Genomic DNA, 24,107 nt, shown 5'->3' on the forward strand with positions numbered 1-24,107 from the left:
TCTTAAATATATGTAATAGATAAATGCTTTACTTAAAACTTTACCACTTGAACCTGGATCTATCACAAAAAAAAAAATCTTTGAGATGCGGAAATGTGATTATTGCATAGTACAAGCTGTTCAAGGTCTTACTTGTACTTGGCAGACTCTGACAGTGCAATGTTTAGGTTAACCCTGAGGCAGATGCTTTATCCGAAAAATGTGACCAAGTCAGCTTTTCTCCTTGACAACCTTGTGGCTGTACTTTACAGGTCTGAATATGGTTAGAAGCGCTTTATGCTAAACGTGTGACTTGAGGTAATGACCCGTTTACCACATCGGCATACAGCATTTGACTTGACCGAGAGGATAACCTTACTGTTTGCCAGAGGTCAATGCCAGAACACATTGTGCTCGTCTCAGGGTGAGCAGCGGCTGAAATAAAAGACGTGGGGGCATTACTGCTGTCTCTGAATCTACAGGGAAACAGGAGCCGTCCCACACGTGCTTACTTTCCAGAGAGCGGCACTGCACTGCAGCAGTCTGCACAATCTGGGCAATTATCCAAGAGGGCGAGGGAGGAACGGCAGAGATGGAGGAGTGAGCAGAGAGATGCCAGGAGCAGGAACGAAATAGAGGATGAATGAGAGAGAGGGTGAGGCAGAGGAGAAAGACCGAGATCATCTAAGACAGATCTTGAAGAATCAACCAAGACATATAAAAATGCACAATGCCATTTTTTATTTGCTGAAAAAAAAAGATAATAAATTCTATTTACTGTTTTGCATTCTATCTCTGCCTCTCTCTCCATATCTCCCCCCATTTCTCTCTCTCCGATCCTCCCATGGCATTCTCTGTAATCCCTGTGATCTGCATTTTTCCCTGATCCATTTACTCTCTGAGACATCTCAGTTTGTTTTGATTGAAATATCTACAGTATGCCTGATGTGTTTGTACTGAATTCCTTGCTGTGAATTTATCATGTATTGAGATTTTAAAGGTGCTTTCAAATTATGCCCCCCTGTCTGCTGTGGTACCTGCAATCGATTCCAGAGGTGACAAATTGCTGCTTCACTCCTTTCTGTTTTCGGAGCAGAAAATTAAATCGCCGGGATTATTAAGTATGCCAGGTGCGGAGCATTTGATGCGTGAGGTGAATTCCTTCCAACAATCTCAGCATGCCTGTGCACACCAGTCAATTGGCCTTTTACATTTTCATTTGTTATGTTTCTCTTTCACTCCATGTCTTTCCCCTGCTTACTTTACCAGTTTTGCCCAATTACTTAGTTTTGTTTGTTTTTTTTTTTCCTATACAAAAATCTCCTGTACCTGCACAAGCAAATTGTCTGCTCCCTGCAGACACTGATTGGCCTGCAGTGCTTTTTGCATCCTATTTATGGAGTGGACCACTTCCTGCCCATTTTCACATTATACAAGCCAGCACGCCCCAGACGCTGGCCCACCCCTGATAAGCACTCCCGGATTCATCATTCCACAATATGGTTTTGGTCCCACATATGCCAGGCAGCGCAAATTAAGCTGTCAATTATTATCCAGAGATACAGGAAAAAACTGTGAGCTTTGCATGGGCAGCAACCACACACACATACACACATACAGATCTTGTAGAATCCCTTTGAGGTGTGTGGTGTGATTTGCAGCCACACCTCAAAGGCCCATTAAAGCACTTTATTGGCTGTTTGTGCCAGGGAGGTGATTGTGACAGCGCCTGCTGCTGTGATTGATCACTGCGACCCCTCCTCCTGTGTGCGCATGTTGTTGAATTCCTCTCCATCACAGTGCACCTCGCAGTGAGTCAGCACTCTCAAAGCCCGCATTCCCCAGCACTGCCACTCACATGAATGATGCCCTCTACTGCCCCCTGCTGGATTTTATTTTATTTTATTATTTTGGAGTTATTTTCTTTCCAATACAAAATCAGATTGACATCTGTTCTGTCGAGGCTGTGTTCTAGAAGCAGCTTCACATCTTTTAAACCTTCACCTCATAATTGAGTGTAAAATCTCCTGTTAAGCTAATAATATGTTACTCTGTGTAACTGTTACCAGTGTGTTATAGCATTCACATGGGTAATATCTAAAAAAGGAACATGGAAAAGCAAGAAAACATCTAAAATACATTCCTTGAAAATGGAACCTTAAGCTTAAAGCTCAAATCTGTGAGGGCATCAGGATCAGACAGCTTGACTCTGCAGGCTTTGCAGATGGAAGAAGACAGACTTCTGCATGTAATTTGATTATTTTCTGTATTCTCTCCATGACCTTGAGCCATGGCTGCAGATTGTGCAATTCAAAGCAATGGAAAGTATCATTTATGCCAATGTGTCTGTTCAACTCTGTTTTTTGTTTAAATGCCAATCTAACATTTTGAAGCAAAACTAATTTCAACTTTTGAACCAACACCAACTGGAATCAGCTGTTAGCGGCATTGCATGAGATTAATTTTTGATACCTTGTGACACTTTCAAATTTAGGAAATTGTCTCATAATGAAGGACACCTGAGCATTACTGCTGTTTCATTTACATATTATTCCTTCAAAGTTGCTATTGTGTCATTGATGTGTGTAAAAATTGTGTGATATCCTTCCTGATTTAAACACTGTATTCTCGAAAGGCAAGTTTATCACCTAGCAGCTAGCTGAAAGGGTGATGCTAATCGAGGTAGGCGAGAAAAGGGGGTGTCATCACAGGCAAAGAACCCGTGTGTCATACTGTTCCTTGGCCAAACTAATGGAATTTTTCTGTAGATAAAATAAGTACTAGTAAACAGCATTCAGGAATAATTGAATCTTGTGACATTAAAGAAAGAGCCAAACAAGGACCAACCTGTCAACACTTTGCAAAACTTACTATTTTAATTAGATTCAAAACCAAATGGCATTTGTAGCGGATCTGGCTACACCTCTTTTCAGTGTCTACCTATGAGCAAAAGGTTCACCATAAATGTGAGTTTAGCCAGTGTCTGCACTCATATCAGAACTGATCAAGGGAGGAATGACTGTGGTCCTGCCCATGGAGAAGAAGCAGTACATGTCCTCAACTGCTGCTATTTTTAAAGAATTAAGACTTTTCATATTAAATGTAAATATTAAATTTAACCTTCATTATTTCTGACAGCGTACATTCAGTAATGATTACCAGGCTGATTTACTGTGTTCTGTTCAGCTAGCTTTCTGTGTCAAATAGCTAATGCTAAATGTTCTACAATAACTAGTGCAATTGTCACAGCAGATAATCTCGTTATATTCTTGATATGACGACGAAGATGGGGAATGTCATGGAAGAGAGTAACCTAAAATATTTTTACTCAATGAATTGTTACAGTCTGAACAAAGAATGGTTTTGTGTTAAACTAGTCACTCTGCAGATAGAACTCAGTCTTGGTTATGATTTTGTTAATTCATCATTTGAAGCAGTGAATTTGTTACCTGATAATTTTATTCAATTCCCCTTTCTGTCTACATTACAACTTCACAAGATCATCTATTCAAGCGATTTTTATTAAAAACAAATACTACTCTTGTAAAATATTTTGTCTCATTGGTTGTCTTCTATTTATTCATGGCTGTGGCTGTACAGACCAAATGAACCTGAATAATGTTCATAGTCTCTTCTTCAATTCTTTGTTAATTAGTATCCCCTAATATGAGGAAGTATCACAATACAATTTGTGCAGTTACTTATGATATGATGTAAGGCTCAAGCACAAAGCCAGGGAAGGAAACCTAAATTCCATTGCCAGTGTTAATTGTAATGGTACCCACAGGGAGGCAATGCCGGGGAATGCTGGTGCAATAAAACTATCTTCCAGTACCCTTAACGTCACTGCATAAGAGTGTGTCTTTATTGTAACAGTAATGACAGTCACCATAGCAACCAGGTTACTTCAGTTCCATATTTTGTGGCAGTATGGTAATCAGACCTATTGATTTCCATTTAAGCTCTTGAAAGGCAAAGCCCAAATACATTTTTGGATGAGTTCTGGTTATTTGGTTACCTTACCTTTGCTATTTATTTTGGTTATAGTTAATTCAGCAATTTGCCATTCAGAAAGATGCTTTACCAAGGGGTCACTAATGATACCGGTTGGTGGGAGGTACTGCATACATGTATCTGTTTTGTTCAAGTGCTTCTTGCTTTGCATGTTTTATCCCAAATGTCTAGCCATGCCAAGAATCCCATCTACTATATTTTAGATTAGTGAGGTGTAGTTAGGAGAAGTCAGGGTATACATACAATTCCTGCTTAGTTTGTTTAATTCTTTTTAAAAGGTGTAATACAAAAGGATATATGTAAAGCTGCTCATATTGGCAAAATGTATCAAAATGCTGAAAGTCTGGAACTCGAATGAAATGTCCATCCCTGTGCCCGAGCTGATACTGTGGAGTCTGCTGTCCTTTCAAGCCAAACCTAAATTTCCCAGGCAGAAAGAACATCCTATGAAAAGAACCACGCAGCCTTAGCAGGCAAACTTGAGGAAATGGAGATGTCCTTGACCCACCCCAGCAAAACGAATGTTGTAGAGGTACACATCAAACACACGAGCAAACGCGCGCACATACACAGGCATCAAAAAATGCCATTGCTTCTTTAAGTGGCACTCATGTATCCCACACCCAGCCTTTCAGGAGAAGCAAGGAGAGAGAGTGAGAGAATTGGAGGCATTGCTGTTAGAGCCAGTTGAAGCCGGGTAGCAAAATTAAAACAGTTAACTACTGTATAACACACAGCCTGCTACGGGAGAAAAATACATTCACCAAAGCGAGGCCAACTTTACAAAGGTAAACCTGTGATTTATTTATCACCGGCAGCTAAAAAGAAAATAGCCTATTGTCTTTCCGCTGTGTAAATCGGATGGCAACGATCTGCGTTCAGGGACGTATCTAATGAGAAAAAAAATGTTTTATCGGTCATACAAGCGGATGCCGCAAGTAGCATCCCCTTCTGTAGCTGCGCAATTCTTTCTTTGGGTGTGAACTGCATTCGGTGCTGTGCTCTAGTCTCCGTAACCGCCGGTACCAGTAGTATATGGGTGCTGCACCGCCTCTGTACGTAAACGTTCGTATGCATGCCATAGTAGTCGCAGCTTCTCGTGTGTTATACGAACTATTCAATCCATTCAAAGTTGCGTTATGAGGATGACAATAACTTACGGCACCTGCAATGCCCGTTAACCAACGTACAATATCATTTAGCTGATGCATGTTAAACCAAATCGAGCCAATAAGGTTATTCTCCTCATCCTGCCCACCTTTCATTAACTACAGACTGTAGTGTCCTGGAAGCGAAGTGGACATGATGGTGGTAAATATTGGGGCGCCAACCACTTTCCTGTATGAGAAATGAGGTATTTCTCCGGCTAAAAAGGGGGGTAACCACCCAAACTTCGCGCGCCCACTCGTCCTCTTCTCTAGCAAATAGGGTCTAACACATTGACATCTCAACTATAACTACGATAGATAACGTGGGTCTTGGGTTCTAGTACGTGTTCAGGTACAGATTCTGTGCTTTTCAGAAACATGTCATATTTATAAAAATGTTACAAATGTCCAACTGTTAATGGAAATGTGTGAATATATGGGTTTAGTGATGTGTTGATGGTATCTTTAAACTTCCTTGCCTAAAATAACAATTATTATATGGACCTTACAACACAGCAGCATCTACGATCATACCTGAAAGTATCAATATTTATGCCTGATTATACATGATAAAATATGCTCCGATGGGCAGGTTAAATTTTCCTCTTTGTGATACTCCAATATTCATGTACCTGTTGTAACTTGCTTACAGTATGTCTCTTGGAAATTCAGTATAATTTCAGAATAACTTATCAATGGATTGGATCTCATATTTAAATTAAGTCTTTGTTTTTCTTTGACTCAATGGTTTAATTTATTTTCAAATTTGCATGTATCAAATTTCTCTCTTCCTCAAAATGACCTCTAGTTCAGTGCTACATGAGACTGAATTAAACAACATCTTTCAAAAAGAATAAAAGTTACAAATAATTTCTAACGCTGTGATAAAAATTAAAATCAGTACAAGCTCTTGTTTGCTCTAAGGCAAAAGCGTTTCTTAAAGGGCAGCAGGGTAATATAATGACTTGGAAACTGGACTGCAAACAGATGCAGGTCTGGACCATCGTTGAGGGCTCTGAGTAAAGTACTGAACCCATATTGCCAGACTGACTGAACATCCATCTGTGTAATTGAATAATATTTAAAATTTAAGTTTCCCCAGATGAGCATGACTGATAATTTTCAGTGGAGTAGACAGGGCTTACATCATTAATGTGTTAGCCTCCATTAGGAAGTACAACCACATAATAATTTGATCTTAGCCTGGGGTTAAACTACCAGTAGGAGAGTGAGTCTTCATGAGCCCTGTAATGGGGGGAGTCACTGTATGTTGTCCATAACAGACTAATATAAACTGCTCTTAGCAGAATGCTACAGTAGAGGTACGTTGACCTTCAAGTCATTAAGTAGCTGGTATGTGTGTGTGTGTGTGTGTGTGTGTGTGTTTTAATTTATTTTAGGCTGGCTTTGATGATTTTCTCCTAACTGGCCATCAGGCTAGGTCACAAAATGGCCTGGCAGATCTGTGGCTCCTTCTTGAGTGAGTGGCATCCTTGGCTCCACATCTGGATGTAGCCCTATTCCAAGTCAGCTCCTCTAAAAACTGAAACTGGCATTCATTTCATCTTCATCAAAGAATAATTTTACTAGAAAATGTGTTCATTAAGTTATTTTCATCATGTCATACACCACCTCTGTCTTGCATGTCTATTTCATATTTCCATTTATTGTTTTTTTTTCTTAGAGAGGCTACATGATCTGTTGCCTTAGTAACAGATGGACATAGTTTATGTGTCACTAGACATGGTCCAGAGAGATGCTGATAAATTACATGCATTTTAAGGCTGCAAGCATATGGCAGTTTGCTGCCATTTAACCACATTTGAGCACTTATCTCACTCTCATCAGTTCAATGACTCATTTAGGCCTACCCTATCTGCCTTTGTATTTCAGCAAATTTCTCCCTGACCTAAATAGCTGCAGGCACTGCCTGTTTCATGGCTGTATAATGTATTCTGTAATGTCTGTATAGTTTTCAAAGATATGAATATTTGTGTTTATCTTGACCCTGGTCTATGCCACCCCACCGGTCAGGCTTGTGTCATATTCTACATCTGTTGTGTTGAGCCCCCCCCCCCCAACACTAGGGTGACCATACGTCCTCTTTTTCCCGGACATGTCCTCGTCCTCGAGACCTAAAACATGTGTCTCTAAACGAGGACATGTCTGGGAAAAAGAGGACGTGTGGTCACCCTACCCCAACACACACACACACACCTCATCCTTGCCAACCTATCCCTATCCCCTGTCCAAGCATAAATCACCGTCCCTTACTAGTGTACTTTCACTGTAGGGTATATCGTGGGTGTAGGTTATGTTTTACTGAGCCTGTCTATTGAATGCGCTTCTACGCGCTGGTGATCACAGCACGATGTAAGGGTCCGACGCTTGTGTCCTTTTAGTCCCGCTTTATCAACTCACGTTGTATTCGCTCTTTAGGCGTCAGCTACATGAAAAGATGTGAAAAGTAAACCTAACTAACATTCCTAGTCGTAAGACTGATGCGGCGTTCAGTTGCTGCTACTGTTTCATTTACGGTATTTCTCGCTCAGAATGCAGAATGTCACGCCTTCATGTGCGACGTTGGCCAATCCGAGTGGAAGGAAGTTTATGGTGACACTATGACCCTTACACAGTGGACCAATCACAGCTTTCGGTACGGTCAGGTTTGCCGCGAAGAGAAGGCGAATGTGTGCAGACATGTCGCAGGTAGCTTGCTAGTTGTGCCGGGACTGGAGTATGTGCTTTGCTCAGGTAGGAATCAAAATAACCGTGCGCTGTTAACGTTTCTGCTTTTTGACTTTTGTGTGTGATCTAATTGTTTAATATTAGGACCTTTTGGACATTTTCGTTCGAGTGCTCCCTAGGCATTTCTCTTGCTGGCTAGCAACAAAGAGGGGGAGGGGATCCTCTGAGATTAAAATGTTTTTGGCCAGTTTGCTCATATCTGTTTATACACCTAGCTGTATGCTACATATGATAGTGAAAACTAGTCAGAGGGCATGTGTCTATGATATCTGTGTGTTGGTGAAATCCGTGTTGTTTCTGCCTGGGTAATAGTTTTGAATCTTGGTTTTCCTTTTGTTTTCTTGAACAAGATGGCCATTGGTGGCGTGCTTTTCCTCAGCAGTGAACTAGGTAGTCAGCTAACGCAAATTTGATCGTAAAGCAGATCATGCATGTTTTTTGCGCTGGTGCATGCAGGCTCTTTTACCATATTTGGTCCACTCCATAACAGCAATATCTGATGTCTCAGCTAGTTGGTTTGAGGGGGGAGGGGGGGGGGTGGCCTTTTGCCCTGAAAGCATATCTCCTTTGATTAATGGTGAAGTAATGGTGAACCACCAGACTGAAATGAAGTCATGAACATTTCTTGTAGGGAGGCTCGTGCTGTTTGTCCCCACAATGTCACAATTTGTCTTCCAGCTTGCTAATGCTTAACTCAGTGATGTTTTTTATTTGCAGTCAGTGCTGCTGCCAGAGCCTGTCCCTTCTACATGGATCCTGGGGGCAGTGAACTGGATTCCAGTTTGTCCCAGTTGGACAACCCCTGTCTGATAGTAGAAGACTCCCAGCCCGACAGCGCCGCTGCTGAGGACGACCCGGACAGCAGCTATCGCTCCCTGCTGGCCCGCCGCCTCTCCAACCTGCAGCCCACCTCTCCCAGCCCTGTCCTGGTAAGGAGACTGGTACAATAGAGCTCTGCATGTGGGGGCAGCTGGACACTACCATACATATGTTCATCTGAATGCCCGCTAATACTGTCATCCCCAGGAACTGATATCTTCTCCGGCAGGAAGACGGTGTTCTCAGACTGACGGTGCAGCGGACGTGGGACAGAGCGACACACACCACAGCCCAGGTCGGGGATGTGAACCTAATCCTGTCCTGGCAAATGTTCTCGTTTTGTTGGATAGCTTCTTTACAGGGATTTTCCTGTTAATTTCACTGAAAAATCTCTTGTTTTCTGTTTAGCCCCCTTGGACTTGAACACGCATTCAGAAGCACGGGAGCATAGTCAGGTTCTTGAAGTGTGCTCCCCCTCTAACCAAAAGAGGTATGCAACCATCAGTGTATTCCCTAAGAATGGTCTAGAAGGTTGTTTCTAAAGATGTCCACATCACACTGATTGTAGAATTGATGTGTTACTTTTTAACAGCAAGTCTGCGGTAATTGATATTGTTGAATATCCTGACTTTTTTCTGAAATTAGGATTATTTTTATTGATCCATATGTTGATGGTTTTAAAATGAAGTGCATGCACTAACACTCCAGAGTCATATATCTTTATGCAGTTTCAAAGTCAGTACAGTGTTTTTATTTCATTTGTGGCTAATTAACAGATTACTGCGCTGATCTGTCAATCGCAGTTTCTAACTCTGATTAGAGAAGGAAGCCTGCATCTTGGCAGAGTCAGCTGCATGCACATGGGATTGTGTGGTTATCTGTGCGCCATGAAGTAGAATAGTGTTGTGTTTTGATTTGCATTATATAGGTTAGTGAACCCTCATATCCAGGTTCTTAACACATCATGAGAGTGTCACTAACACACAGTAGGAATGATGTAGACTGTAAGTAGGTATCGCAGTTCATAACAGGGTGTAGTGATTGAACCGAGGTTCTGTGTGGTCAGCTGTCACCACAGTTTCAGTGCAGCCAGATATTGATTTAAGCCGTTTTGGCTGAGCGAGGCCTGCCTGGTATGACTTGCATAGGGTACAATCTGACACCATTCCAATATTGGGGTAAATGCTCTGCCAGTTAAAAGGTCAACTTTAAACAGGTGAATTGAACTTAAGTCTGGGCAAACTGTTGAGAGTTTATCGCGATGTGGCAGTGTGCTTTTACTTTGATTCCTGTGTAATATTGGGATTTTTAAAGAAACGGTCAATAGGGCATTTTCTTCTGCCCCGAGCCCCTCATTTTGTCTAATTCAAAAAAGTGAAAGCCTGTCTGTGGAGTGGATTTCGGTGGTTTGTTTTCTCATGCCGATTTGCATAATGAGTTTCAACAGCCCACAGATACATCTTTGATGTGCAGTGCAGCGATCTTTCCGTGTCGCTAACAGTGCTCTGACTCCCATCAGCAGGAAGTGTGTGGGGGGAGATACGGAGATGGACGCTGGGGCAGATTCCACCACGCAGTCTGCCCAGTCTGAAGGTGAGCTGGCGTTCAGTTGCACAGAGTACCCTGGGGGATATTCCATCAGAAAGTAATCAATATTGCTCCCCAAAAAAGACAGCATGTTTTGTTTTTCAAGTCTTTTCACTCTATTAACATTCTTCAAGTTAATTCATCATGGACATGTAGGTCATCCTCAGTGAAGGCACAGATCAGTAAATGATAAAATAAATTAATATGGTATGAAATGGCTTCTGGATCTTTCCCCTTTCACTGAAGAAATACTATTTATGTTAAGCACTGATTTTTTTATAGGTGTCTGTGATATAATGATGTTTATGTAATGATGATGTTATGTGTGTGTGTGTGTGTGTGTGTGATTTTGTTTCTGGGCAGGAGGGGTGTCTCAGTTTGGTTTCTTGGAGCTGTCGGAGACCCAGGGTTTTGGCAATGAGCTGGATGGCAGCCAGGAGAGCCAAGAGGAGGTGGACAGAACTCCAGCTGGACAGACGGACAGTCAGAGGCTGGCTAGGCAAGGTATGCCTTTAGCTTTCAGTATCCAGCTTCTTTTCGTACCATTGTGAATTTAGGCATTTGGCTGTTGTCCTCAATGCTTTGCCAGCATAATTTTTTTTCTGTATTTCAGGAGTAGCACAGAACACAACAGGATTGGGTTCAGGCAGCCAAAACAGCGCATCTAAAAGGTAACAGCATCTGTTGGATGAGGCGTGATAGAATAGTGTTGTAACCATATTGTATGTGGTTAGCGCACACACTCTGGTCTGAAGTGCAGCCTGTCTTGCCCCCGTCTCAGGTCAGAGGTGAGCTCCAGCAGCTCGTCCGAGCCTCTGTCCAGCGGCAGGAAGGAGATGACCATCCAGGATCTGCTGCACACCCAGGACTCGGAGGCCTCGGCCGGGGGCACCCTGGAGGACGTGGACGACGACGAGGTTCCGTCCTCTCAGGACGACATGTTTGACATGGACAAGACCGGTAAGCACCACGGGGAAACGGCTTAGTGCCCCCTTTTGGTCCGCCCAGGCATTGTGACCTCTCCAGATTTTAACCCAATGAGCCGAATTTCAACAGAGACACCGTCTCCTTCCTCTCTTCCTGCTGCAGGCACCAGGGTGGACAGCACAGTATCGGAGCCTGGGAGCCAGCGCCTGCCGACGTGCACCCCAGCCAACAGCCTTCACCTGCTGCATCTCTCCGGCCAGGGCACCCTCGTGCAAGAGAGCCTGTCCCAGTAAGAGCCCCCGAATCACCAACACATACTGTCATCTACTCATCCTATTGGCTGTGCTTGATTAAGCTGTAAAGGGATGTAAGCGGTGGTAATTATCAGTAGTAGTGGTAGCAGTGGCCCAGATTTACACGTGGGTGAAGTGAAAGAGGTTTGGGAACCAAGGATTTAATATGGCAGGTACTGCAAAGCTTAATTCTTCCTGTCCACTCTGATTTCTGTATCACGCTCTAACAAGGTAAATAATGTACATTTATGTTTGTTTCATTAGTCATGAAGGTGCCAGGTTCAGATGAAGGTTTATTCCTTATAAGGGAATGTAAGTTCATGGCTGGATGCATGAATCGATTCAATCATGCATGTATGTTGAACCATATTCAATTTCATCCTTCTGTTCTTTTAGGAGCTCAGTTGAGTTTGTGGCCCCCACTCAGGACAATTTAAGCCAAACACCCCTCATAGTGCCTAACTCACCCACAGCACAAGAGGACGATCAAGGTAATTCACGCTCCACATGCTGAAATGGAGGTTATGCAAAAAAAAAATCTGTCTCCAGCGGTACCTGTCCAGGGTGCCTCTAACAGTACTATTCTCACTGTCATTACAAAGCTGCAGAGGAACCTATGGATACATCCCTCCCTCCTGATGAGCCTGACCACGCACGCAAAAAGGAGGAGGAGCCAATGGAGATGGATCAGCCTCCTGTCCAATCAGGGGTAGCCCCGAAGCTACAGCCCTCTGCGTCTACTCCAGTATCCCAGAATTCCCCTGGTTTTGTGCTGGAGAAGAGCCTGCCTGTGCCTACCCTGCCAGAGTTCTCGCATGTAGGTGTCTGATTGTGAAAACAACAACAAGCTGGCAACTAGTGACTGATGGGTTGTGACGTAAAATTCTTTTTTCGTTTCCTCCACAGGATATTTTTGTCCCAACACAGAGCCAGGAAACTGGAAGCAGTTGTGGCAAGACTGAAACACTAAGGACGCAGGCTTCTCACAGGGAGAACCCCGTAACAGCGGAGACAGGGTCTCCAAAACGTGCTCGTTCAGGGGAGAAGCACAAAGCACCCATCCCCAGCCAAGCGCAGCACAGCGTAGTAGCCGAATCCTTCCGGTTGGAACTCTCGTCTCACAGCGAGCACAGCAACATTGCACATCTGTCACGGGAGGTGGAGGTGGAGGAGGATAGTCAGGCGACGCAGATCGAGGGGTTGGAGGGGCCCGCAGACACAGCCGCTAGTGAGTCTGTCCTTGCTCGTCACAGTCAACAGAAGGAGGGGAATTCCGTGGAACCTGAAACTGAGCCAGAAAATGCTGCTAGTTCCCCAAAAGTTTCCCAGGTGCCTGACTTGGCTAAAGATACCAGTTTGCGTGATGGTATCGAGGAGGTGAACTCCACAAAAGAGAAACTTTCACAAAAGGCGCTCTCCGAACCGCCCAAACTCACTACTCAAGCCGCGAATGTGACAAAGCTTGCAGACACTATCGACTTGACCAGGACTGGCGGTTCACAAACGCAGGACTCTTTGCCCTCAGAGCCTGCCGCTAGCTCCCAGCGGAAACTTGAAACCGTAGACTTGACAGCTAGCAGTGGCTCCCAAGACAGTCTTCCAGCCTCAGCTCGTAAAGCCAGTGGCCCTTCCGTGGTATTTTCCCTGTCCGAATCTCAGTCCGTGCTTCCAAACACAACAGATGGAGGTGCTGAGGCCCAGGACGTGGCTATGGAGGTCCAGTCCAAGAGCCCAGAGGTCATTGCAGACACAGGGACAGCAGCTGTGGGGTCGAGTCAGACTGCCTCACAGAAGCAGGGTCATACTGCTGGCAGCAGCGTTGGTGAATTGGAAGTGGCAGATGAGGGTATGGATGAGGCGGAGGACCGGGAGGAGACGACGGGGGCAGAGGGGTCGGCTCTCTGCCTCTCCCTTTCCCAGAGCCAGGTGCTCTCCCCAGAGCCGATGGAGGAAGGGGGCTCTCCGTCATTTGAGGAGCAGGACGGCAGCAAGGATCTAGTGGTAGAGGAGAGTGAGAGAATCTCTCAACAGAAAGGCAGGGTTGTGACGTCACAGTTAGAAAGGGGCGTGGCCTCAGGCTCTGTGGGCGGCTCTCAGCCTTTACAAAAGGAGGGGACACCTGCTGACATCACAAAAGAGAAGGTTGTATCCTCTCAAAATGGCACCGGGTCCCAGGCTCAAGGCTTGAGCCCTGTCCCAGAGAAGCATTCACAGTCTGATAAGGCGTCTCTGCAGAGCGCCAAGCCTTCTGACACAAGACACCCCAGAGCAGCAGCAGGTCACAGTGCAGAGAATTCTGGGAGCAAAAGTCCCGGTGATAGCTCTGGAGGTGCGTGCATTTATAAATATCCTCTGGACTTGAAATTATCACCAAATCATGAGGCATTTGCATGGAGCTCTTTAATATATATGCATTTTCACATGTAGATGTTCTTTTTTTTTTCCTTCAGAAATCCCATTTCATTTCACTCTTCCAAAAGAGGGAGAATTGATTCGCCCTGTGCCCAATGCCACGCCTCCTCTGATCAGCCAATTGAAACAGACTCCCAGGCACAGCACTCCAATCGGTGGGTCTTTTCTCTAAGCCCTTTTCATAATCATTCGGCACTCTAGATTTCTATTTTTAGGTGCTGAAAACAATAAGCCTGCCCTGTGTGAATGCATCAGTTTGCAGTTGGCTTCTGTAATCTGTGCTGTGCTGTGATTTTTTTCTGACTCCATGGTAATTTTCTCACACAGAAATGAGCTCGTTTTCAGAGAGATCAGCGGGTGATGTCACAAGGGAGGCTGAGATGGCAGCTAGTGACATCGCGGTGGAGGAGAGCGGGGAAGAGGCCAAAGGGGACTCCACCATCTCGGCCACCACAGAGCATGATGGGAAGTTGAGTTTGAGGATGAAGCTGGTGACCCCAGTGGAAGAGGGGAGCTCAGGGTCGGAACGCTTCAGTCTGCAGAGTAAGTGCTGCTGTATGAATCTGTTCATTGTCATTGCTATAAGCAATGCTGTTTTTCATGCCTTGTCATTTGATAAATCCTCCAAAGAAACCATTTTGCACATCTCAGCATCTCTGACATTTCCATCATATGATCAGGAATAGAGCAGCTCACAATCAAGTGTCTGACCATTAAATTGTCTTTTTTTTTATCCAGAACCAGCACTATCAGAGGAGGGAGGCTCTGTTTCCAAGGTTACCACCGTTGTCAAGGCTGTTACCAGGTAACCTGCCTCAGTTGCTATGCAAGGCAGCTTATTGATATTGGCTCTGATTTCAGTTTGGTCAGTCATTTCAGCAACTGGATCGTTGTTGCTTTGAGAAGAGCATGGTGGGGCCAGGGCGGGGGGGTTACCTCCTACAGCAATGAGTGCACCACAATATACATTGTAAGTTCACACATTTAATAATTTAAGTGAGCTCTACAGAACATTCTGAAAATGAAGGAACTTATATATATATAATAAGATGTCAGTAGACATCTTTATCCAGGGTGATGAGCGTAGATCACATTTTTACATATTTTACAAATTTCCTACAAGAGTCCATGGACAGGGTTGCACCTGAGAACTGCAAACTACAAGTTATAAGCCCAGGTCTACACCTTCAATAAGGACATTATTTCCAAAGCTTTACTAGGAGATACAGAGATTAGCGTCTTTAGACTGTGCTTTATTGATATAAGTTGTATGGCTAACCTGAGTGCTGCTTACATTGAGGAGTATTAACAGTATAGAAAAGGGGTGTGATTTTTCTGACTGATGTCTCCTCCCCCTGCAGCCCCAGGCCCAGCCCCTCCGTGTTCAGCCGGGTGTGTGAGGTGCGCAGGCAGGCAGAGGCGGAAGAGAAGGGCCTTCCCAGCATGCCCTGCACCCCTACAAGGTAGAGCCCAGTGCAGCTGCCTACTTCTCAGCCTGCGTCAGTGACGCTGTGGGTCTTCACCAAACTCTGTTTATCTGTGCTGGAGCTCCCTCTGCTGGTCATATTTTGCAACAAAGTCCTCACTGCAAACTGGGATGAATTTGGGGGCTGTTGAACCATTTTTACGCTTAAAATTCTTGCACAGTACCTGTTGATTCGACAGCTATGACAGTGCTTCAAGGCATGTTTTATTAGTGCCTGCCTAGTGTTAGGGTAGTTTATGCACAGAAAGTTAACCTGCAGTTTCGTTTTGGACGCTACTGTTTAGCTTCTCAACCTCAGGAACATTTTAAGGCTTTTAGACTGATGTTGTTATGACCTTGGCTGCTCCTTGGGAAATATATATAGACCCCCCCCCCCCCGTGTGCCGTATCTTTAGAAAGCTGAAAGTAGGTCCTGGAGTGTCTCAGTTACGCTGTCGGAGTGGAAGCTGCTGGCTGTGCCGGTGCCTGACCCACTTGTTAATGGCGGTTTTTCGGATAAGGCGGCTATTCTGGGCTCCTGCCAGCCATCCCTGGAGAGCAGGAGAGAGGAGAGTGTCTGTTTGTTTCTGCTGCAAGGTCTTTCTCAAGGTTCCCTGCGCCCCACTTTCCTCCTGTCCTCCTGCCAGGACATCGGCCGGGGGCCCAGTCTCTGCCCTATCAGGGTGATGTCATGGTTCTCACCAGAAGCGTTAATTGGTGCCCATTCTTGGCGTGTAGCACCGGAGTGGTGTAGCAGTTTGGAAACAGGACTCGTGTTCCAGGAGGAAATAGGTTTAAATCCCAGACAGTGTTGTTGTAGTCTTCAGCATGCTGCTTAACCTGATTTGCCCCTAGTGGGCCACTGTATACAAGAATACAAAAGGAGAACTGTAAGCTGCCCTGAAAGAGGATGTCTGATAGGCTAGACAGTAGTATAAAGTGGGTTTTATATGTGGCGAGAGAAGCTTTAAAAGCAGAAATGTGAATGAAATGTGCTTTCAGTGCTGTTGTGAAGATGGCCTTGATCGTTGAATTGGTCTTTTCTACAGGGGAGACCTGTTCGGCTCGCCTCTCTCGCTGGAAAGTGACTCTGAAAGGGACCTTCTGAGATCACAGAGTCAGAGGCCCAAGAACGCCCCTGGCAACAGCCAGTCTGAGCTTTCCCCCAGCCCCCAGGGGGAGGGGGGGGCGCCGGCCGGCATGACTGGCAGCTCGACGCAGGAACGGGTGCAGCGCCACGACGTCCAGGAGAAGGAGCTTCACGCAGAAACCCAGGGCACGAGCCGGGCAGAGGGCGTGGCGGCGCATGTGGGGAGGGAGGGAGAGACGAACGGGACCGGGGCGAAGGGACTGCCAGCCCCCAGGACTCCACCCAGACAGAGAGCAGTATCCCAGCAGACCAGCTTCGACACCACCACCATTCCCAGCCCTCCTAGCAAAGTAAGGAGAGTCAACAAAAGTGTCTAGATCATTCACAGAAGAAAAATGTTCTCTAGATCCCCATGGACGAGGAAATCTGAAATACTGTTAATACTACTAATAAAGGCTATTGTGAAAAGGGCATTTTGTTCTTTAACACAAAAAACATGTAACGTAATGCTATAATTAAGTGACTAATATGTGTAATTTGTAATATGTAATATTTTAATGTTAAAAAAATAAAGGGTGCAGGCCTGGCCTTCTGTGGCCTGAGAATAGGGAGTGCTGCCCGTGCCAGTATTCAAAACCTATGATTGTCAGGCCACACCCATCCAGAGGTACTCGCCGGTCTAACCCCATGTGTCACGTTCCAGCTTCGCCAGAGAGCCGTGTCCCAGCAAACCAGCTTCGAAGCCGCAGGCCCACAGTACCCAACAAGCAGGGTGAGGGACAGATTCAGTGCATCGCTAATCAATTAGAACAGGCCACACGCACCTCTTCCCGGCTGCTTTCTGTGCATTCTGCGCTAACTTGCTCTGCTCTGTGTTGAAAGGGTGAGCCGGAGACGCCCCCTCCCCGCCCTCCCGTGGGCCAGAATGTGCGCAGACATGTGCGCACCATCAAGGAGGTGCGGACCACCGTCACCCGCATCATCACGGACGTCTACTACGAAAACGGGCTGGAGGTCGACCGCAAGGTCACTGAGGTGAGGCACACCCAGATCTGAAGATCCTGTGTGTTTCGAGATGTGTGCTGAGCACTTACACATTCAACTGAGCGTTTCAAACTGGGCTTAGAAGCCTGCCGTCCTCCTGCAGTTGATGACAAAGGCCGGCCTTACTGCCAGCCATTGCTTTTCACTATCACGATCAGAAAATTACAAATAACGTACAGATAAAGCTGCTTTTCCACTGACAGGTCTCTTCAGTAGTTTCTGTAGCGAAGGATCACACAGAAAAATTATTAGGGAAGCAGTGTATTGTGTGTGAATCATAAAAATGTAGTGTGAGTGAAAAGAATGTGTTCTTTTAGAAGGTTATCCTCCATTGAAATTATTCCTATCATCTTAACCATTATTTGTGTGTCTGTGTGCACGCGTGTGTGCACGTGTGCGTATGTCGGGCCCTCAGGAGACGGAGGAACCGCTGGTGGACTGTCAGGTGGTGGAGAACGACATCTCTCCGTCGCGCACGGGCAGCTCCATGACGTCGGGGGACCTGGCGGACGTCAGCTCGCTCTCCTCCAAGGCCTCCAGCCTGCAGCACAGCTCCAGCGGGGCCAGCAGCAGCGGGCCGGGGCCTGCCAGGAGGCCGGACTTTATCGTGCCGTCCAGCCGAGGAGCCAAGTCCGCCAGGTTGACCTCACCTCCTCGGCGTGTGTCGTCTCTCCCTTCTCTGCTTGCACTGCTTTCTGGGAAACGTCCCCTCTTGGCCTTGTTTTCTATCTTAATCACTCCTGTCTCTTCCTCTCATGTAGCTATTAACCCACAAGGCTCACCCAAAGCTGACCTGCCTGGTTATTTCTAGTATTTCAATAAGAAAAGCTACACAGCAAGATTTGTGGAAGAAACGTAATACACACACACAAGGGAAACTGGCTCTCAATTAGTTCAAGGGTCATGAGAAATAAAAAATTGCCAAGTAATTCATTAACCTTGATGAAGATCCATTCTTCAGTCTTGGTTTGATTCACAACCCACTTATGTTACATTATTACATAGCAGACTCTCTTATCCAGAGCAGCTTACATTGGTTACAGTTTTTACATGTTATCCATTCATACAGCTGCATATTTACTGAGGCAATTCTGTGTTAAGTACCTTGCAGCAGTACCGCGGTGTGGAACGGCAGCCTTTCGGTTACAAGCCCTCTGCCTTACAACTGTACTGCACTGCCGCCCACTTATGAATCAAACATAAACGCAATAATAATGTTAGTAATAGCTTTTATGCCAGAAGTTCTTTTTATGGGTGCTCTGTTTTCTGGAGGCTTACAGAAAACAGATACAGAAATCAGACTCAACCAGTGGTGGCTGGTGAGCTAATGGAGGAGGCACAGGCCATAGCTTTAAACCAGCCATTAGTTTCAACTGTTACCAGTTACTTTGCTTAATAAACAGTCTGCACTCAACATAGCGCAGGATGTAGGCAGGCACATAGAGCACATACACTTTAGAGTGTATTTAAAAAGTGTACTTTTTAGAGTCCAAGCAGGCAGGTAAAAAAGTCTGAACAGTTAAGTAAGAGTCAAACATTAAACAGCCTTTGAAGGCCTGGAGCCCAGCGTCTCGGTGGTGACACCTCTTTGCCCCGCCCCTCGCCCAGATCAGCTCAGGGAGTGTCCACTGACCACTCTTACCTGTGTCTGTGTCTGTGTCCCTCCAGCCCCAGGAAGGGGAGGGGGGGGTCTAACGGGATGGAGGAGAGGTACGGAGCCCGCGGGACCCGGGCCCTGACCCCACTCTCGCCCCGTGGAAGGGCCCGGCGAGGCAGGCCTCGTTCCCGCGGCCCCCTCTCCAGGTGAGGCGTCTCGGGACAGGTCGCAGGAGCCGGAGAAGGAGCCCGCAGCTTCCCCTAACCTGGCCCCAGCGCCCCCGTACCCGCCCGCACCATCCTCTCTCACTGCATGTGTGAACTTCCTTCCTTCTCCCCCTCTTTATACTCCTACCTGGATTACTAAAACATGTTGCTCACACCCATAATATGTTATCAAGCAGATCCCCAGAGCTCCCTTGTCAGCTTAACCCCATTTTTATCTTGAATCTGTTGTGCTGCTGCCATCCAAACCAACTGATCAGTCTGGTCGGCGAGAAATCCGCTGCAGGTCCCAGGGTTAAGTGTGTCTGACAGGTGGGCGTGTAGTTTGAGAAGAGGAGATCCGGGTGCTGAGTTTTCCCGTACCCTCCCGTTTCTCCCCAGGGGCGCCGGGACTCCGTCCAGAGACGCGGTGCGGGGCCCGCCCCTCTCCTCCTCGGAGGACGAGCCGTACACGCGGGTGTGCCCCCGACTGGCGGAAACGCCGCCCAAGCGGCGGGCCCCGGGTCGCTCCGCCCCGCTGGACTCGTCCCCCGACAGCAGCGGGGGCGCCAGCAGCTTCGTGGGGCTCCGGGTGGTGGCTAAGTGGTCCTCCAACAGCTACTTCTACTCGGGCTGCATCACGCGCGACCTGGGGGAGGGCCGCTACCGCCTGCTCTTCGACGACAGCCACGAGTGCGACGTGCAGGGCAAGGACATCCTGCTGTGTGACCCCATCCCCCTGGAGACGGAGGTCACCGCCCTGTCCGAGGACGAGTACTTCAGCACAGGTGAGCCGCGCGGACACGGACAGCACCTGCACATTACAGCATTCATTACATAACATTGTTGACATTTAGCAGACACTCTTATCCACAGCAACGTAGGTTAGTTTTTTTACATGGTGTCCATTTTTACAGCTGGATATTTACTGAGGCAATTGTGGATTAAGTACCTTTTTCCAAGGTTACAACGGCAGTGCCCCAGTGGCGAATCGAACAGGCAACCTTTTGCTTACAAACCCTGCTCCTTACCACTGTGCTACTATTACTTTATCTGACCTTTAACCATTGATGTTAATGAAGAGCAGTTGTTTTTTTGGAGTTAAGACCTAGGTAAATAAAGTTGGGCAGGGCTCAGCATAGGTGGGGTGACTGCGACAGCATACTGACTGTGAATTTGACCAGGACAGCGAGGTTAACCTTTCTGGCTGCTGGGCCTCCAGGTGTGGTGAAAGGCCACAGGACCGAAGGCTCCGAGTTCTTCTACTCGGTGGAGAAGGACGGCCAGTGCAAGTGGTACGGCCGCATGGCCGTGATCCTGTCCATGGAGCAGGGCAACCGCCTGAGGGAGCACTACGGCCTGGGGCCCTACGAGCCCGTCACACCCCTCGCCAAGGCCTCGGACATCAGCCTGGGTGAGAGCGCCACGCCGGGCCTGCTGTCGAACCCAGAGCTGCGCCGTGTGATAAATTATGCAGGAGTATTTCTTTCTAATAGTAATATTGGATTTCATTTATGTAGCCTCTTTCAGGAATCTTAGAGCACTTTACAGTGTAAGGGAGATGACCCACCTCAGCTGTCACTAATGCGTAGCTCTCACCTGGGTGATGCACGGCAGCCATTTTGCAGTTGCCGTGCATATTTTGCATATTTAGCCTGTTAAACTGGGGTATGGCTAGATTAGTAGAGCCTGGGACTTCAGACGGGGTACTGGGGAGCACATAATTTCCCTTTGGATATGCTGGAAGTGTAAGGATGCGCTTTCTGCCACAGATAACCTGGTGGAGGGGAAGAGGAAGCGCAGGGGGAATATGGGGGCCACCGGTACCCCCAGCCGGAGCTCCAGCGACAGCCCCAGGACCCCGGGGCCTTCTGGGAAGAGGAAGCTGATCAGCTCTGCCGACGACGAGAAAACGCCCGCCAAGAGAGGCCGCAAGTCTGCTGGTCCCAGAGCGGGTATGGACACCCCACTCAGGGAGGAGCCAGATGACTGATGCTGCCCAACCCCGCCCACTTTTAAAAATGTCTAATTCCATTGGACCTTTTATGTTTTTTACAAGAACGGATTTTAGAAGCATGCAGCGGAACTTGTTTTAAATGAATTATTTAAATATTACATGGACTTTTTAATAATGAATCTGGGATTTTATCTTTATAACTGGATAGATCATTAATAAATCAGATGTTCCTTTTATGGCAGAACATCGCAGAACAGATTTTATCATGTACATAAACAAAATCAAGTAACTGAAATTTTCTGCTTTTTAAAATAAATGGATGAATCTGCTTTAATTGTCTTTTTTGAAAATCAAGTCAGGGCCATGGAAATTGTGCTGGTGAAATTTAGTGTGGGAGACCAACACTGGCTGTTTGGATTCCATAAGCATCAGCAGTCAGTTGTCCTGAAAGCCAATGAAATGTCTTCATTTATTATTCTGATTTCATAGAAAATCACATCCTGTTCTCCCTTCACTGCTCAGCTGGTATGTGACTTATCATATATTCATTTTGTGTTTCAAGGGGTCACTTAAGATGAAGCATTTTTCCAACATTTCATTTGGTGTTTTTTTTTTTTTTTTTTTTTTTGGGTCCTTGTCCTGTCTGAATTTCACTCAGTTAACCCAGATTCAGAGTGTTTGGTAACTGGGTAAAGGATCCTCTCCCATGTTGGGATGGTGAGCACAGTGTGGCACATTCGTTCTCTCTTGGCACCGCGGTCTGTGGGTCTGCACAGGAAGCTTGACAGTGGCCGCTTTCCGTTTCTCACTCCTGCTTCTGTTCCACACGCAGGGCAGCGTCCCAACGTCTGCAACACGTCTGGGAGCGGCACCGACCTGCCCTCTGACCCCAACGACCTGGTGGAGACCCACGGGCCCCTCCCCCAGACCGCCTCCCTCTTCCTGGGCTACGCCTTCCTCCTGACGGCCTCGTCGGAGAGCGACCGGGAGAGCAACCAGCAGACCGGAGAGGGAGAGGAGGAGCAAGAGGGTGAGACGGCTGTGAGATTAGCTTTCTGTGATCGCCCCCTGCAGTCAAGTGTGTGTCATGTGCTTCTCATGCTCTGTCAAGCTCCTTTTTCCTGTGTTGTCCAAACACATTCATTGTGAGTCACCTCACAGCAGAGAAATAAAATGGTGCACAAGTCCTGCAAAAACTGACCAGCAGAACCGGTTGTAAACCTTCACACAAAACGTCTGCATTAAAATTCTCCTTCTCCTGCCACCAGTGCGCTTCAGTTTGGCTTGTTTGTGTTTCAGAGTACGTGCAGACAGCACCTTACAACAAGCGCTACACGGAGCGCCAGCTAGAGGCGGGAGGAGGGTACGTCCTCCAGGACTTCAACGAGGGGCAGGTGAGGACTGCAGGGACCTGTGCCTGCTCTACTGGGTTTTCGTTAATCCATTCTGGTGGTGTCAGTGCCTCTCTCCTTGAATGGGCTGCTGTAGGAATGGAGTACAGGGATGGAAGTGGAACTGCCGTTTTTCTTTTTACGAGAAACAAGTCTGCGTATTGTTTAGCTCTCAGCTTAATCTGGTAAAACTTGGAAGTTCTGTGCTTTTCCATAAATCTGAGCTCCATTTCCATCACCGGAGGGTTCTGTCACTGCCTCGTACCATCACTACAGAGGAATGCCCCTTGTGTCCCCACAGTGCAAGGCGGCCTATCAGAGCCTCCTGATCGCCGACCAGCACTGCCGCACCCGGAAGTACCTGCTGTGCGTGGCGAGCGGGATCCCTTGCGTGTCTCACATGTGGGTGCGGGACTGCTGCCACGACAACCAGCTGCTCAACTACAGGAACTACCTGCTGCCTGCTGGCATGGGGCCGGAGGATGCCATCGTGGAGTGGTGAGGCAGTACTTCTGACTCTGGAAACAGTGGACCATTTGGATTGGGAGTAGCATCTAATCTGACAGTTTTTTCTATATTAAGTATGGCACTGGTCATTAAAGCAGTGATGGATTGAAATGGGTTTGGATGTGATGTCGTGTTCCACGGTATTGTTCTTGAGTCCTTGCTGTATGCGCTGTTATACCTTTGCTTGTAAGCTGCAGTGGGTAATAGCATCTGCTGAATAGCCAAATGTGACTGTTCCTGCAGGCACCCACGCCGCAGTCCTTTCAATGCCCTGAAGGTCCTGCTGGTCTTTGAGGAGCCCACAGAATTCTTGGCCGATTTGCTGAAGATGGGCGGAGCCGTCTCTGTGTGCCACCATAAAGCTGACAGCGATAGTCCAGGTGGGTTCAGCTTATCCATGTTATCACATTCCGCCGAAGTTAAACTGCCTGCACAGACGCCAAAACACACTGTCTTACTTTAGACTGGAGACAAATTATTTGCATTTCCCACTGTAAAAAACTAACACTTCCTTGATTAATCCAGCATGGGGTTAATGTGCATTTTTGTGCAGGCTTCTCTGCGGACGCCCTGGACCTGGTTGTGGCGGGCCGCTCGTGCCCGCCGTCGGTGCTGAAGCACGCGTCATCACTGGACCTGCCCGTGGTGTCGGCGGAGTGGCTGATCCAGAGTGTGATCTGCGGAGAGAGGCTGGGCTACAGCAGCCACGCCCAGTTCAGACATGACTACTCCCCCTAAGCCCCGCCCATGCAGAACCCCCAACCTCTCCAACCTTTTAATAGCCCTGTGATCGTTTTAGTGCATGTCCTCTTCTGTATATAGTTTTACTGCCTCTGTTTTTATGGAAAACACAATAAACTGTGATTGTTTCATTTTAACAAGGTTTTATTTTGCATTCCTTTACAACAATGGATTTATTTACACTT

The 24,107-nt window shown here is 46.8% G+C and overlaps 1 protein-coding gene across 1 annotated transcript; it reads left to right on the forward strand.

The window, feature by feature from the left end:
• The first annotated feature begins 7,823 nt into the window (after positions 1-7,823).
• tp53bp1 (tumor protein p53 binding protein, 1) lies at positions 7,824-24,003 on the forward strand. Its single transcript, XM_036544052.1, has 29 exons — positions 7,824-7,895; positions 8,607-8,818; positions 8,916-9,003; positions 9,117-9,198; positions 10,228-10,301; positions 10,659-10,799; positions 10,909-10,966; positions 11,077-11,255; positions 11,385-11,511; positions 11,912-12,006; positions 12,118-12,332; positions 12,422-13,844; positions 13,966-14,082; positions 14,255-14,470; positions 14,666-14,732; positions 15,289-15,390; positions 16,442-16,832; positions 17,186-17,254; positions 17,365-17,517; positions 17,942-18,165; positions 19,195-19,329; positions 19,729-20,114; positions 20,549-20,740; positions 21,099-21,281; positions 22,116-22,313; positions 22,583-22,677; positions 22,976-23,172; positions 23,425-23,561; positions 23,735-24,003. Exons 2-29 carry the CDS (start codon positions 8,639-8,641, stop codon positions 23,917-23,919), a joined length of 5,709 nt encoding a protein of 1,902 aa, XP_036399945.1. The 5' UTR covers positions 7,824-7,895; positions 8,607-8,638; the 3' UTR covers positions 23,920-24,003.
• The last annotated feature ends 104 nt before the right edge of the window (positions 24,004-24,107 follow it).

This window comes from Megalops cyprinoides, chromosome 13 (genome assembly GCF_013368585.1).
Source record: "Megalops cyprinoides isolate fMegCyp1 chromosome 13, fMegCyp1.pri, whole genome shotgun sequence".
NCBI lineage: Eukaryota > Metazoa > Chordata > Actinopteri > Elopiformes > Megalopidae > Megalops > Megalops cyprinoides.

Excerpts from the sequence above, each read along its gene's own strand:
- tp53bp1 (XM_036544052.1), top strand. The coding sequence starts at position 8,639 with ATGGATCCTGGGGGCAGTGAACTGGATTCCAGTTTGTCCCAGTTGGAC. Across the intron at positions 14,083-14,254 it reads CAGGCACAGCACTCCAATCG|AAATGAGCTCGTTTTCAGAG; the intron begins GTGGGTCTTTTC and ends TTTCTCACACAG. Across the intron at positions 23,562-23,734 it reads AGCTGACAGCGATAGTCCAG|GCTTCTCTGCGGACGCCCTG; the intron begins GTGGGTTCAGCT and ends ATTTTTGTGCAG.